At 38.0% G+C, this 17,069-nt stretch overlaps 1 protein-coding gene across 2 annotated transcripts; it reads left to right on the plus strand.

The window, feature by feature from the left end:
* Positions 1-55: 55 nt before the first annotated feature.
* On the plus strand, positions 56-16,390 carry magl (MAX dimerization protein MGA-like). Of its 2 annotated transcripts, none has more exons than XM_060866475.1 (23): positions 56-419; positions 974-1,955; positions 2,171-2,777; positions 2,908-3,007; positions 3,229-3,336; positions 3,418-3,552; positions 3,766-3,873; positions 3,966-4,543; positions 4,647-4,890; positions 5,130-5,302; positions 5,516-5,659; positions 5,771-5,819; positions 6,437-6,805; positions 6,908-7,059; positions 7,155-7,467; positions 7,874-8,128; positions 8,530-10,598; positions 10,723-10,823; positions 11,025-11,058; positions 12,553-12,738; positions 12,868-12,979; positions 13,239-13,460; positions 15,306-16,390. In XM_060866475.1, exons 2-23 carry the CDS (start codon positions 1,033-1,035, stop codon positions 15,785-15,787), a joined length of 7,464 nt encoding a protein of 2,487 aa, XP_060722458.1. In that variant the 5' UTR covers positions 56-419; positions 974-1,032; the 3' UTR covers positions 15,788-16,390. The 2 variants fall into 2 exon arrangements, with proteins under 2 accessions (XP_060722458.1, XP_060722459.1); XM_060866476.1 differs by having other exon boundaries at positions 56-369.
* The last annotated feature ends 679 nt before the right edge of the window (positions 16,391-17,069 follow it).

The raw sequence follows: 17,069 nt of genomic DNA on the forward strand, positions 1-17,069 counted from the left end.
CCGCCATGGTTGCCAAGTGCGCTGACGTCACACATGTAGGCAGCTCGCGCACTTGTACGTGTGTGCACGCGCTACAGTTTGACACAATGATGCACGGTACAGTTCGGTTCTGAGAGACAACGAAAGCAAAACGTGGAGCACTTTTTCAACACGCATGCAGAGCTGACGGTGAAAGGCAAGTGGGCTGTCTGTAAAACACGTGCGCTTAGGAAAATATGTTTTTTGTTGTTGTTTTTTTTATAAACCGGAACAGACGTATTCCCGCTTCCAGTCGGACACGTGCGGGAATTACGCGCCATGTAGTTGGTACGCATGCGCATTAGGTCTTTTCAGTACCCGTGTGCTTCAGCTGCAAACAAGCCACCATTGGTGAGTTTGGGTTCTTCGTCGAAGTTGTTCAGCTTTGCGCATCTTACACGGTAACACAATGCTCTGTTTGCTCCATTTAGCAACAGAACGTATAAATATTCTACATTTCGACCGAATCTTATAGTATTAGTACATTTATTATTAACGTGAAACTGCATTTTGGTTCGAGTCGCTAGGCAACAGCGCTAATTAGCTTCAGCTAGCTGTTTATTTGCTTTGCTAACTAACTCACGAAACAGCTAACCGTCTCTAACCACCGTGTACCGTCGTGTTTAAAAACAAACAAACAAACTAACATGTAGAATTTACACGTTTAGCAACAATGACGTCATATTCCGAGTTTTCACCGATTCTTCGTTTGCCCTTTTTCATTTCTAATACAAGGATCGTTCTGATGTGTTGTGTTTTTGTTTATTTTTGTGTGTTTTCTTGTTCATGTTGGTTTCATTATGTATTTAGCGAGATCCTGGTATTATATCTCTGCGTAAACAAACTAACGTAAAACTGTATAGAGTGTTAATGTATAGAGGCTAAGAAATGTTACTATTTTTCAAGGATTTAGTCTGATTTGTCACATCATTCTGTTTAATTTTTACGTGTGTAGATTGTCCAGTATCAGACTGATTTTTACACCACTGACTGTGGCATAATAGTGCTTGCACCATGGAAGGTGCTGAAAGTGATCTTACACTGGAAAAGAAGCGATTGACAGAAGATGCATGTCTCCATACTTCACACTCGGTGTCTGTGGTTTTGAAGCCAAGCAAAATTGATGAGTGTGGAAGAAATCAGACAAACCAAGTTACCTTGTCTTCTGTTACACTTACTCAGAGTTCAACTCAAGAAAGTCGCATGAACGGCGACATTAAAGTCACTCTGGAGAACGAATCGGTTTGGAGTCGGTTTCACGACTTAGGCACAGAGATGATCCTCACAAAGCAAGGCCGGCGTATGTTCCCCTGCTGTCGATTTAAACTAAGTGGATTGGATCCACAAAGGAAGTACTTTCTGGTCATGGATATCATGGCTTTAGATGACTTTACCTACAAATGGAATGGAAAGACCTGGGAGCCTGTTGGATTGGACGAGTCTCATGTGCTGGGACAGATATGTGTTCACCCAGAGTCCCCAGCCTTGGGCCAACAGTGGATGGATAGCACTGTGTCTTTTTACAAGGTGAAGCTATCCAATGATTCCATGGACCAAGAGGGCTGTGTGCGTTTGCATCCAATGCACCGCTACCTACCACGACTTCGTATTGTTCCTTTTGATCCAGATTTAGGAGGGACTATTGCACTTGATAGTCCAAAGGTTAAGATATTTAGCTTCCCTCAAACAGCGTTTTATGCCGTCACCAGCTACCAGAACCCTCAAATCACTCAGCTTAAAATTGACTGTAACCCTTTTGCAATGGCCTTCAGAGAAGACAGTCAAAGCATTTGCCTGCTGCAAGACAAACTCAGGCCCTGCTCTTCTGTTGGTACACGCTTTCGAGCTCCTCTTTTAAGTTTGGCACGGAATTTCAGTGGAAAATGGAAAGAGGTTGCAGTAAAGAACAGCGCCTCAACCCGTATTCAAGACAACAGGTACTGAAATTTTTTTAGATGATTGTTGATAATCTGGCACATTTTTAATTTGGGAAATTGTTTCAAAAATTGATTTTGAAACCCTATTCATTAATTTCTTTGTTTTGGGGAAAATGTAGATCTTTGCCTGAATCTAATTTAATTAGTGTTTACATATAAGTTTGGATTAAACAGTTGCCTTCAAACGTTTGAATTTTTTATTTTTTATTTTCCAGAGAAAGAGGTCTTTCTGCAGAAACAGAATCTCTTAAAGAGGGAGAGGGCATCTTTAGTAAAATGAAAAATGGCATTTTAAGTTGTCCAAATAATACTGATTACAGTGAAAATGACAGAGGAAATGATTCTGTGTATAATTGTACAGCAGAACCCGTGCTGGATGAGTATATGGCACCTTTGGAATTTGAACAAAGTGATCCTTTAGAAGAACCCTTGCCAATTGCTGATGAACCATTTCCTCACATAAGCAGCACTGAAAATTCGAAATCTTCTGAGAGTTTTGAACATGCTGTTAGTTCCTACTTAGGCTGCCAAGACAGTGGCTCACCGACAAAAACATTAATGTCTGCTCGGAGTTCTCAGACTGAGAGGGAAATAAAGTCTGTTGCTGCTTCCCTGCCCAGACCACCACTTAATGCTAGTCAAGTACATGAGCGAAAATCAGGCCACCCGCTTAAACGTCGGAGGGGCAAAAAAGCTAAATCTAAACTGTGGTCTAGGGCAAAGTATAAGAAACCCCCTCCTACAGTTGTGCCACTTAACGCTCCTTTGCACCCAGACCTTGAAGATGTGGAGGGAATGTTGTTTGTATCTTTTGTTGCAAAGGTAAGATTTTTAAACATTGTTTTCTGATATTTCAATGAATTGATTTGTGACTTATTTTGAATGTAATTGTAATTGTTTTCACTATAATATATTGAGGCGAGAGTTTGTTCCTTTGTTTCTTATTCCAAAGGAAGCCTTAAAAACTCCTGCTGAAAACACAAAGGAAAGTGAAACGTCAATGCTTTCACAATCTCCAACACATGACCAGTCAGATAATCATGAAGCTGAAGGTATGAAGACATTCACTGGCTTTTATTTATTTATTTATTTATTTATTTATTTATTTGAGGGTTTTTTTTTGTTTGTTTGTTTGTTTTTAATATTGCGTTTTTATATAAAATCTTCATTACATCTATGTTAGTAGTCTGGTGAAATTATTATTTTTAGGAAGGCTTAAAATCTTATCTACAAAGCATGTTTCTGTTTCTATATTTCTTTTGTATTATTATAGATGTCAATCTTTCTGTGCCGGAAAGAATTGCCAAATTGGAGAAAATTTTACTCCTTCACCTAAAACAGCAAAAACACAGACAGGTCATTCACCCATGCCTACAAGACGGTGTGTAGAGAACAAGTGTCTAATATTAAGAGCTGCTATTTGTGCTAAAAAGTGAAGATTGTTTATTTGTTATGTTTACAGTTGGCATGAAATTGACCCTTCTGGATCCAAAGTTACCTATAGACTTGCAGTACCTTGGTGTGCAATTGCCCCCTCTTCCACCTCTTCACAAGGGTTCAGATAAAATGCATCCCATGAGCCTGTCGCCTTCTCCTGGTGTGTAAAAAAAGAAAAAACAAATACTAGTTTGCACTGTAACCTTTGAATGCATCTTCCTGCAGGATAAGTGGCTCTCCGGAGATAAAAATTTAGAAGAGATTGTGAAACAGAATGTGCTTTATATAATACATAACGAGTTATGTCACAACTGTCATAATTTAGCTATTTTCACAGATACAGAGGAAAATTACAATGCTTATTGTTGTTTAGACGGTGCTGGATTATTTGTGTCACGGACAGGGAAGACAAATGATCCCACAAAGATTAAAGGCTGGAAAGATAAATTTAAGACGAACACTGTACGGTCCACAACTGAAGGTAAGGACTTGCTTTGTGAATAACTACTTCAGCAACAGTATGTTTGTTTGGGTGAACAGATTTGATTTTTAAAATTTTCTGGTTTTAAATAGGCCTGAAAAACAGTTCGGCATTCTGCAGTGAAATGCTGGATGCGTATCTAGAAAATGAGGCCCAGCAAATCAGCGATCGTGTTGCTGTGTTTTCTAAATGCTCTGCATCACCAGTATCTTACCAGCTACCTTCAAAGAGCAGCAGTTATGTGGTTACTCTGGACAGTCTTCTTAAGAGTCGATCTGTTTCATCAAAGAAGGACTACACCAAACCGACGGAAGAAATTCTACTCAGATCTCCACTTAGAGGATCTCCAAACACTGCTATACCTTTGTCTTCAGCAGGATTTCAACATGGATTACAAGGAAACCGAAAGAAAGGGAGAAATTTTGCATGTTCGCTTCAGGCACAGCAAGATGCATTGTCTACACTTCAAGCCAGCAAATCCTTGATATCTGTTTCTAGAGGTGAAATAGAGAAACAACCTGGCAAATGGAACGTCAGTGTCTCTGTAAAAGCCAGAAACAAGATGTTACTTCAAGAGATGGAGAAAAAGGCAATGGATCTTGGTAAAGTTTGTACACACATCACTGCTGAAAGAGCAAAATTTGCTCTTTCTTCTCTGATTAATTTCAAGGTAAATTATATATAACCATATGTTGCAAAAATTGTTACTAAATCTATACTTATCAGTAAAGTAAATGAATTCCGTCCTGAACTGTCGTTGTTAATCTCTTCAGAAATCACGCAAAAGGCCTAAGTACTACATGCACAGAAAAAATGAGAAAGAATGTCCTGAGGATTTCTGTCGTTTGGGCTGTGTATGTGATAGCCTGGGCAGGGAAATCCGAGGGCCTACACACTGTCGGAGAGTTGAGTGCATGTTTGACTGCAAATGTTTCAAGCACAAGGTTCTTCTGCGCCGTCCTCCAAAAGAGACAGCAAATGTTCAACAGGGAAGGAAGAGTTCAGTACTGGCTTTTTGTAAGTCCTCTTGTAATTACCTAGTTTAGTAAGGAGGAAGTGACACAGAGTTTATGCTTTTACTAGCTATCTGTGTTTGGAAAAGAGCATAAGCACAGCAAACCACACTGTAACCCATCTACTACCACTTACTTACTGTTACCTGAAAGTAGCTTCCTGACTAACAACCTTTACCTAAAATTGTTATCCTTATTCTCCCAACTGAAAATGAATAACATGAATCACTTTATTCCCAAAAGCTATTTCAGACCCAGAGTCGGAAACCAGACCACCACCTGCACCCAGTATCACCACCTTATGGAAAAGGAACACAGGGGAATATGACCCTGAGCCAATATTTATTCCAGAGCCTTCACTTTCTTCTAAAAAAGTGCCTTATTTACGTACCAGTCTTAACTACTCCTTTAATCAGGTGAATAATAAATCTGGTTAATAATTGCAGTTCCCAGTTTATTTGTCCCAGTGAAGATGTTATGGAATCCACACTTTAATTGCTTTGGCTACTTTAAAATGATTGTCCTTAAAGAACTCTAGCGGGCCTGTAGTTGAAATCTAGTCTGTATTCTATTTTTTTTAGCATGATTTTTTTCCCTCTTTAACATGGTTCATCCTGCTTTCGTTTTAGGTGCGGGAGGAAGATAAAGATCCTGTGTATCTATATTTTGAGAGTATGATGACATGTGCTCGTGTGAGAGAGTACAACAGTAATCCACCACCTCAGATACACATGTTCCCTACCAAAAAAGAAATGGCAGAACCTGAAGAGCTTGTAAGTATTATGACGTATAGAAAATGAGCAAATGTGCTTTTAGATGCTCATTTTCTTACCTTGATGTTTTACTGCAACACTTAAAGTGACAGCGTGCCTTTTCCTTTCTAGAATGAAATTGCAGAAGCAGGCGAACCAACTTCCTCTCAAAAAGCGAGAGGTTGGCATCTGTGATCTTGAATTTCATCACATTGTGCCCTTATACAGAATTAGCCTGATATAAATTACTTATGAAATAGAAATCCTAATTATTTTGTTTCCAAATGTTAATAGAATTGTGATGGAAGATAAATAACCAATCAATGATAGGTTTACTTAATGGTAGACACAAATATATCCTCACAGGCCACTTTTATTGAGAATGGTATGCTAAGTCTAAGGAGTTCGTTGAATATCGTATAATGAAATATATTAAAATAATCTTTAGATTTTCAACTTTACAGCAGATGTTAAACTAAGTCTATTAAGGATCATGGGTTTACTGGTGAAACTCAGCAAGCTCCGATCATATTTTTCATACTCATCATAGTTTTTATTGTGAGAATTTTATGGAATGTAAATACCGTGAAATGTATTTAGATTATGCTACACTTTTTTTGTCCTTTGTCCTATATATAAAAATAAAACAGAAAAATGAGTTGCCAGGCTTTAAAGTGAAGCTCATAGTGCATTTCTTGTTGTGTGTTCCCATTGTACCTAAACAAGTCATTGTGAATTGTTGATCCACTGTTGTAGTAAGTGATATGTTAATTTATTTTCGTTCATTTTTTTTCTTAGAAACAAATTCGACAGAAATTCCAATAAAGACACCGGAGCCCAAGCCCACTAAACTGCTGGAAATCCTGTCTGAGTGTAACTGGGAGCCTCATCGGAATTTGGTTTTGAGCACGCTGTTTCGGCGCATGAACAGTGACCTACTCTCTGAGCCTTTCTGCTTTGGCATGTACAAAATACAGCTCCTTTCTACTACCATCAAAGGAGTAGACAGGTCTTCTACAATTACTTACAAGGTGTGCATCTCCCGGGCGAATGAAAAAGAGATGACTGAAGACTTGCAGCCACCAGTGAAGAAGGGAATGAAAAGAAAAAGTGTAAAAGGTGTTAAAACCAAAGTATCAAAGAAGTGTGAAATACGAGCTCGGAAAGGTAACATATGGGCAATTAGTGAGCCTTCATTGTATAATAATAAAATTTTACACTTATGTGACTTTATATGTGTGATATTAATGCTGTTTATCTCTTGCACAGCAACAGAGGGCTCTGATTCTCTAACGCAGCAAAAAAGGTTTTTCTCTAAGAGAGTGTTCAGGGCTTTGCCCTACCGCACCCATGCTGCTCATGTTGGTTGCCTCAAGGCAGATAAAAAGAAACCCGGAAGCTCTACTCAAAGTCTAATTAAGGTAAATTGTCTAAACAAAATTGAGACACTTGATAAATAATTGCACGTTTTTTCCCCCTTTTCATTGTGCTGATGTCTTCTGGGTCTCAATTGCAGGTAAATGGCAAAACATACTCTAAAGCTAAATTCCTTTTGGGCCACATTGGTGCATTACATCGAGTGAATCGCATTGCAGCTTTTGTCACTGGCAGGCTACAGCATGTACATCGAGATCAGACTAAATGTGTGGGTGATGTCACTAAAACATGTCTTCCCAAAGCATCTCTCAAGCCTAGTTCTAAAACCAAAGTGACAAACGTTTCAAGGCAAACAAATCATGCTGTAGCCAGACCACCTTCAGCCAGTGAACCTGAACCTAAGAACAGAAGTTCAAACAGTAGTCCGATGAATGCCCTTTCTCAACTTGTGGGTAAGCAATGTTTTATCTAACAATGCAAATAAAATCTGAAATGATGTTTCTCTACATATTATAATGCCAAACAGATCCTGCTTCCTTTCATACATTTGACATCATTTGAACAGTGCAGAAAAATTGTTATTAGAAGGACACAAACTGACTTGTACTATGTATGTTTACTTGTCTTTTCATTTATGAATATTTACTTAGTATGCTTTGATGCATGGCTGGTCCATGTTACATAGTTGACCTTTTCTCATCATAATTACTCTGTAAATCTTTCTGTACTGTGAAATATAATGTTTGTGATTAATTAATTAATTGCTTGCAATATTAAGTATTTGTGTTCTTCATGAATCCATTTTTCTTGTCTTGAAGATAGCATTTTTAAGGGAAGCTATTTCCGTTATCTCCCTAGGCTCACCCCCTGGCACAACCACCATTGTACCTGATGGCACCAGATTTGTTCTTGTGCCAGTAACATTTCCCAACTCTGCAGCTGCTCCGTCAGCAGAAACTGTTAATAGTTCCACCCTCCCACCTGGTCAGCAAGTGGTTCTGCAGCCTGCTCCAGGGTCAAACTTTTTATGCCAGTACAATGGCCAAATGATCCAACTAAAGCCCATCAGCACTGGGCCTCTTGTTCAGCCACAACCTAGTTCTGCCAGTGAAGGTCAGTGTTCTTTCCTTTTTTTGCTTTTATGGTATTTTTAAACTTTGTTTAAGACATCCAAAATTACAAAGTGGATATAATGATTTAACTTGAACTGTTACTTGCTACATAACCTGTATAGAATCTTACTGCATTTTAAGTATTTGTCTCTAGCAGATCTGTGGAAATGTCAATACATATATTTCCATATTTGATATTTTAACTAAAGAGCATAGTTGATTAAGATTCATCATATATTTTATGGAACCCATAGTTTCACTTTGATTGGCAGAAGTGTTGTTTCTAAGGTGTAACAAATATGTTACATACATGTCTATAAATATGTTCTTGGTGCTTTTTACAAACATTTTTTCAATTTTTTAAAATATGCTTGTTTCTCTTCTCCTGCAATGGCTATATAGAAAACACTTCACAGGTTATGGAAGCACCATGCCTGCAAAAAGACACCAGATTTCTTCAGATGCCTTTGATCTCTACTCCTCATTCAAAAGCGTTACTCAAGCCTTTGCCAGACATTTCACCCATTGCGCTCTCTCTGTCAGCAAAGAGTGGCATGAACGTTGCCAGTGGCATGTCAGCTTTTAACTTGCAGTCGAGTTTTCCAGGTAAAACTGGTACATTCTCTTTTCGAATCTGTCCCCCTACTGGCCAAGGGAAGACTGTAAGATCAGAGCATGGTGGTAAGCCTCCTGAACCCTCTGCTGACAGTCCTTCTGCTGTGTTACTTCCTGGAGGTTTCACCTTGATTAAACTCCTTCAGCCTGCTGTGCCAGCTGTTCCTGCAAATGTCACCTCAGCTGATTTTCTTCAAGCTGAAATCCCACAGAATGATGAAAATATGAGGAAATCTATCGTACAGAGTTGCTCCCCCAGCGTTGAACAAAATCATCAAGTCTCAGAAAACATTTCCAATCCACTTCTTGCTGAAACATCAAACCCTGAACATGGGGCTCCTGCTGGCTTAAGCCAGAGTAGCATTAGCCTTCCCTCAGAAGATGTTAATAAAGATGAGCCTGTGGAACACGTCTCTGGTTCAGTAAATACATTGTCTCCAGGCAAGTTTAACTGGGTACCTGATGGTGCTGTGATGGTACACTCAAGTGATGTTAGTGAATTGGAAACTGAGGATCTGGATGACTGGCCACCCAATGGAGCAGAGCGAATTTTGTGGATTGACTCTGCTGATGAAGAGGAGAATGAAATCCCACCTTCGGAGGAAGCCAGTGAGCCAAAGACTACAATAGGAGCTAACTTTAGTAGCTGTGATGAAAGGCTTGTAGATAATCTTCAAGATGCATGTTCTAAAAGCTCTCCTGTTGATGAACAAAAACATCTGAAATCTAGCATATCCAGTAATGGCAATGAAAAAGACTGTGATTCATGCATAAATGCAAATAACTCCTACACTGCAAATATTAGCAAGCAAGAGCCATCTTTCTCAGTTCCCATTAAAAAGGTTGCCAATAATAATCCATCACAGATACTTTCTGGCTCCCATAATATCAGTGTTCAGTTTCAAGAAGATTGTCCTTCAGTTGACATTAAAAATGAGCCATATAACACAACCGATATGGACAAGGCTGGGAATGAGCCTGGCATCAAGGACCAAGGGCTTCTAGCTGAACATAGCACTTTGGCTATCAGTAGAATAGAAACTAACCATCAAACAGGGGAGAATACATTTCTCAAACATGTTCAGCTCATGAACGAAAGACTTGACTCTGCTAATAATTACGGTGTTTCTACTAACATAGAATCATGCAGTGACTCACCTAGAACACACACCAGCACCATGTGCGATGTTGCTAAACAGCATATTGTCTCAGAGGATATTTTACTACTTATGAATAAAGAAGAACCCAGTATGAATCAATCAGTGACAGAATTTCCACAAGACCCAAATAAGCAAGGTTTGGGCTCTAAAAACAGTTCCCAAATTCTCACTCATATGGAGTTTTATAACAATCCATCCAAACTCAACACCACAGCTTCACTGCATGCCAAAGACATTCATGAGAATGCTGACGCTGCTGGTAATGCTCAATGCCGTTTACTCGATAGTCAGACACTTGTGACCTCCACACCCACAGCACATCCACTAAACACAGCCTCTTTGGTTGAGAAAACTGGCTTACAATGTGTGTCGCCTGTTCCTCATAATAAGCAGAAATTATCCCCTGAGCTATCGGATGGTTTTGCTAACCTGTCAGACAACTGCACTAAGAGTTCTAAAATATCAGAATCAAATGAGGGAAAAGATGAAGCATTGGATAGGAACAATACTGCAGTCGGAGAGCTGTGCAGTGATTATGAGATTGCTGTGGATGTGATGAACTTGAGTGAAGATGAAGTCGAAGACGAGTTTGACAGAGATGAACCCGATTCAATAGCCTCTGGTGAGACCTCTAGTGATGACGAGGATTCCAGTAATATCTCCACTAGTGACAGTGAAACAACAACAGATGACACTGTAAGTGGCCCAGTTTTAATATTTAAAAATGACCAATAATCTACCAGATGCCATGATGCTTTGCCCATGCATGCAACTTTAAAAATAAAAAAACATTTTTGCTGAAATTGTTTTGGAACCCTAGATGGACTTATCGAGTGAAGATGATGTTGATGCTGAATCATTTGAGGACAATGATGGAAAGAGACTTATAAACATGATAAATGTTCAAACCAGACATAAACAGTAAGACCTCAGTAGGATTTTCTCTGGCAGCTGGTTGTTCATTTTGAAATTTTGTCTTTGTGATTTACGAATACTATGGCCAAACAATAACAGAAATCTTTAGGCCAAAACAATGTCAGTAGTGGAGTGAAATATTATTTTCATTATTATTCAAATACTTTGTGGTGATTATTTATTGATCAATGTACATTGTTCACACAGCAAATCAAGGAAAGCAGTTAAATTGAAAAAAAAGGTAAGATTACCTTTACAAAAGAACCCATGAAAAATTACTTAAATTGTCTAGATTTTTGTTGTCAATCTAAACAATGTTTCTCAGATTTACACTTTTTAATACCTTTGCTGGAAAAATCACATACACTCCTGAACAAAATCTTGGGTATTTGAATTTCGTGCTGGTGGATCATAGCCAGGTTGTAAGAACTGCTTCAAAATGTCAAAATAAGAAAAAGGGGCAAGAGACAAAGGTGCAAAGGAGCAAAATTTGCAAAACTATGGCTTTAATGTCATTGTCTCCAGACAGTCACACTGTCATGATCTCCTGATGGCAAAATCAAAAAGACTTTCTGTTTTTGAACGTGGCAGGATTGTTGAGCTGCACAAACATGGGCTCTTGCATGTGCCATTGCTAGGTTGGACTCATTAAGAAAGTCATTTTAAATTTCTTAAAAGATCCTGATAGTTATGGGACAAAAAATATAAAGTGGTAGACCCAAAAAAATTGGGCCGCCATGAGCCGGAGGATAAGACCAATACTTGACCCAAATTAAGGCCATTACTGATGCTGACTGCAGCCTAATAACCATAAGACAGCATCTGTGAGAGAAGGGCTTAAAGAACACCAAAAACCTCTTTGAAAGCCATGTCTCCTCCCACCACAAACTTGTAAGGGAGGAGATTTGGGATTTGTAAGGGATCACCAAACAGGGGACATTGAAAGATGGAAGAAAGTTTTATTCTCGAACGAGAAAAAATGTACCTTGTATGGTCATGATGGCTTCCAACGATACTGGCATGACAAGGAAATCCCACTGGAGATGTTTTCTACCTGGCACAATGGAGGAGGCTTCATCATGATTTGGGGTGCATTTTCCTTCAATGGGAATACGGAGCTTCAGGTTGTGCAGGGGCAGCAAATGGCGGCTGGCTATGTGAACATGTTGCAGCAGGCATCCCTCTTCACTTAGGGCTCTCGTCTGTGCGGTAATGACTGGGTCTTTCAAACAGGACAATGTTGCAATTCACAGCGCCCGCCTGATGAAGGACTTCTTCCAGGACAATAACGTTGCACTTGGACCATCCTGCGTGTTCCCCTGATCTAAATCCCCTTGAGAAACTTTGGGGATGGATGGCAAGGGAAGTTTACAAAATTGGACGTCAGTTCCAGATTGTGGAAGCTTCATGAAGCTGTCTTCAGCACATGGAGCAACGTTCCCACCAGCCTCCTGGAAACAGTTGCATCAAGCATGCCAAAACCAGTGTTTTGAAGTTATCAACAAGAACATTGGGGCTACTCACTACCGAGTCCTTTTTTCCAGTTCTTACCACCTGGTTATGATCCACAAGCATGAAATGCAAATATTTGGAATGTTTCCCCTTTCTTAAGATTTTGTTCAGGAGTGTATTACAATAGAATAAATGTAATAGAATTTGCATGAATCTCTTTTTTATTTTTATTTATTTTTTTTCCATTTTTTTCCTTTTTCTTTTCTTTTTTTAAAAAAAACAGATTAAGTATCTCACAAACCTTAAGACATCAAGATATCTGCCAGTGCATGAGCTAGAAAAACGGCTCAATCACACTGAAAAAGAGCGCATTCGCAGAGATGAAATGCGTCAATCCTTTGTTGCACTGAAAAAAGCACTGAATGTTGAGGAACGAGTCAAAATGTGCAACCATGACATTCTAAATCAGGTTAGTAACATGCATAAAGATGTAAGGGGGATTAGTAATATACTGAGAACCCCTATTTTAAGGTGACATCATTACTAGACTCCTGAAAACGAATGAATTTAACTAGGTGTTTTCCTGGCTTGGATGCAGGCTCGACTTACGATTTGGGCTCTTAAGGACCGGAGTCAGTGTTTAGAGGAAAGGAAAAAAGCTCTACTTCAGAGACAGTCTGCCTATCTTCACAAGATTGTAGAACTGTCTGGTAAGATATGTAGAAGTGTCATTTCTTAAGATATCAGCAGTCTTTTCTTGATGTGTATCACCTGTTTGCCATATAGCACTATTAAGTTTTGGGATCACACAGTTCCTTTAGCATTTCAGCTTTGTTGCCCTTCCTTTGTGACACACAAGACGAATTACACTTTTCCAAGTTCATATTAAAGTATTATAAAATGTCATGAATTTTTAGGAGACATTTGTACATGTCTATTGTTAATGTCTCTTCTTTTTGATTTGAACAGAAAAGACAGAGGATGGTGTCAACACGTGGGTTCAGGAACAATGTGAACAGCAAAAGCAGATTGGCTCCCAAAACACACTGCAGACCTCAGTTTCAGGTCCTTTAGTAAACCCTCAACGGTTAGATAGTGATGGCAACAGACTTCCACCCAGTCTTGGATGTGGGAAAGCACCTAATTATATACACAAAAAGGCCTTAAGGCAGCCTCCTATTACTACCACAGGTTAGTATTATACACTTCATTGCCTTTATCATTTCTGGGGTTGGCATCCAGAGCTGGCCACAGCAGTGGGGGAAAAAAACATTTTGTGCATAAAATGTTATAGCGTGTCCTCTCTGCAACAGATTAGTTTCTATTGATTTATTTACTTCTTGTTTAGTTTCGGAAACAGTATAAACACCGGAGCTCCAGCACATGATTTACTCCATTCACTGACTGAGACATTCATCCATCTCCATATAAATCTTAATAAAATAGTTTTACTTGTTAAGCTGTACTGTTCTCTCAGTTAACTGTCTACTATTTTAGGGCAGTGAGTGGTTTATTAGAGTACTAAAGGTACAAAGCATTTTTCGTAAGTTTCAGTTGCATTAACGTTGTAAAATGTCAGATTTATTTTTTTCAACATAGTACACATTTAAAAACATTTGGGTCACATTTAAAAACATTGGGGTCACAGGTAGTTGACTCATGTTACAGACACGTCCTATATATTTGTAAATGAGTTCTGTTTGTGTATTAAACATCAGCATAATGTCAGGTCTTATTGAATGTGGAAAATAAAGAATATTTATTAGCAAATAGCACAAAACTAGGAAAAGTCTCTATTATAGCAAGTTCATTAAAAACATTAAGCTGTTAAAGAGGCTCTGCAGTCTTAACAGAACATAAGGGACTTCTTAAAGCAATGTGACGAAGATGTGTTGACCCTTAGAAATCAGACAATGGCTATAAATATAGCTACATGCCTGAAAATGTCCATATGTACTGGGCAATAATTAAGAAGTTTAAAATACCCAGAACTGTAGTTAACCTGTCAGGAAGCGGACATGAGTGAATTTTGCCGCCACCCACTGAGGAGGAAGGTTAAAAAGGGCAAAGATTTTCTACAGGGTTCACGGCTGTAGTTTTGGCAAACATGGCATGCATTTTAGGGTTGCCAAATTTACAATTAGCTGTCACCTGCAGGCTGGCCAATGCTTTCATCTACCAACAGAAATAAGCACTTTGACTGTCACCGGGTTCTATGGTCAGATAAGACAAAAATAGATCCTCTTTAACCCATCTTAACCAAATGTGTGAATAGTCCTGCAGCTGACCATTATTTTCTGGTGTAAATAAAATAAAATGCAATAAAACTGCTTATTTCAGTTACTGCACCATTTTAAATTTCGGGAATGAATAATCATTGTAGCTATTATTTGAGTCTTTGCTAAGATAAAATTACCACAGTTAAAACTATTTAATTATACTTATGATGTATTCGGTGACCCTCATTGTGCCCATGGGAAATGTACAGTGGCAGTAGTTTAAACTCGCATTTAAATCCTGATTCACTAGCTCACACTGTGAGTGGACCTTCAGTTGAAACTGCTCAATACAGAGTATAATTTAGTCTTATTTGCTAAATAATATTCTTGCTAAAGTAAGAGTGTAAGGTTTTATGAAATAACATAACGCATGCCAATACTAAAATCTAAAGCGAAATCTACTGTCCTTTTTGAAATATTAAAAAAAACATGGAATTAGGTTAAATTAACAGACTGTCCAAAGTGTATAGTACGAGAATGTATATGACTGTGTGAATAAGGTGAAGTCCCATAATTGGAACATAAAATGATCTGTTACTAATCAGGGTCGTTTACAGTATTTGCTGATTTAACATTACTATTTCTTTTTTAGTTTACTTTTTTAATCATTAGATTTATTTTTCTCTTAATGCACTTTGGAGTAATAATCGAAAGTTTCTATTTCTAAAAGGTAATTTTGAACATATCTGCCTTTGAATGACATTGAGTCAATGATGAGTCACAGCATACTGACTATATAAATTGTCTGCCTTTGCAGAAGAACAATCATTGCCAAAGATTGCGTTGCAGTCCTTCGGCAAGACTGACGCTGTACAGCACACATATAAAACAAGAACATCTCAAGCAAGTTCTACTGAAGTCTCCAAGTCTGCTAAACAGTTAATGGATGGTAATTTGGATTTGAATGTCCAAACCAAAGAAATCGAAAAATGCAGTGCAACAAGAACCTCATGTGTAATGGAGAAAACTCTAGTGACAGAGAACTCAAACAAAGAGAGCCCAGCTCCATCCTCCGAAGTCACTGGGAATGATGTCCAGATTAAAACATTGTCCAAGTTGGAGAATGAACAGGCTGTGGTAAAAGTGAGGAAAAAAATTGGAAAAAATGTAGTGGTAATAGAAGAGACTTTATCCAGTCCTGATGTCTTAGGACCCAGGAAGCTAAGGCAAAGACCCCCTGCAGTTACTGGAGGGGCCACAAGGGGAAGAACAACAAATAAAAGGAGGAGGATTATTTAGAAGTTTTAGACTTGTGAACTGGCTCACACGCTAGCTTCTCAGTTTTGTCTGTTAATAATATTTATATTTTTTAATTTTAGTTTTTTTGAGACTACAGAGGATTTTGGGTAAAAAATGTAGTTCTCTGTATTTCTCTGCAAAAAAAAGAATAAAGACTGCAGTACTTTTTATTTTGGTGGTTGCATCCAGACTGTTAGGACTGACCGTCTGTTTGATTTTCAGGTTACTGCAAATACACTTGTGCCCAAACTGAGGATTGTTAAGAATAGATTAGCATTTGAATAAAACATTAAATTAATGTATGCATATTAACTGTAATTGTTTCATGAGAAACCCATATTGGGATAAACTTACTAAAATGCTTTTTATTTTGGTTTATCATGTTACGTGTCTGTTCATAAGTTCAGATTTTGCTAATAAGGGTTTCACATGTAAGCAAGGAATGGATTAACTCATTGTATGATATACTTTTTTAATCATGATTTTTACTGATTATCCTTTTGGGTCAGACTAATTGTTGCAAAATACATTTGGCAGTATAAATACCTCATGGTCGACAAATTGTGAGGCAGTATCTAAAGTGCAGGAATATCAATGTATAAAAGTGACTCATTAAATATGGCATTTTTAAAGAAAGCTTTTTGGATTATTTTTTTCCCACCTGATTCCTCTTCTTTAATTTTGGTCCCCAATTAACTATCAAGTGTGCCTCCTAATGTGATAATATAAAATATAATTAAAGCATGCAACTATACTGGCCCTTGGTGGATGTGCAACATGAAAAACAATTATTATTTTTTATTAAATTATCTATTTATCTATCTATAGTGTATGTATGTATATATAAAAAGAAAGCTTGCTGTAATGTTGAGCAAAAAAAAAAAAAAAAGCTTACTGAAGGTCATGGGGAGGTTGCCAAGTTTCAGCAAAATTCAGGCTGTAACTTATATTTGAAAACCACACAAAAAGACTAGCTAAAAATGGGCACAGAAAGGGCAGATACATCTGCATAGGAGATGCACTGTTTAGTTATTTAGTTTAAGCATGGCCTTAGTAATCTCAAAAATAGAATTATGTTCATATCTTATTTTTATCCAAAAGAAAAAAAAAACAAGATTTTGCTACATATTGCTCATGAGTTTTGCTCATGCACTTTTTTTGTCATTCTTCAGTGTCTTTAGAATTGCATTAAAAGGAAGTGAGTCCTAACCATTAGATTTTAATAATCTAAAAATAAGCTCCTGATAATTATATTCTAGTAATCGGATACAGTATTATTAGA

This window comes from Tachysurus vachellii, chromosome 3 (genome assembly GCF_030014155.1).
Source record: "Tachysurus vachellii isolate PV-2020 chromosome 3, HZAU_Pvac_v1, whole genome shotgun sequence".
Lineage (NCBI taxonomy): Eukaryota > Metazoa > Chordata > Actinopteri > Siluriformes > Bagridae > Tachysurus > Tachysurus vachellii.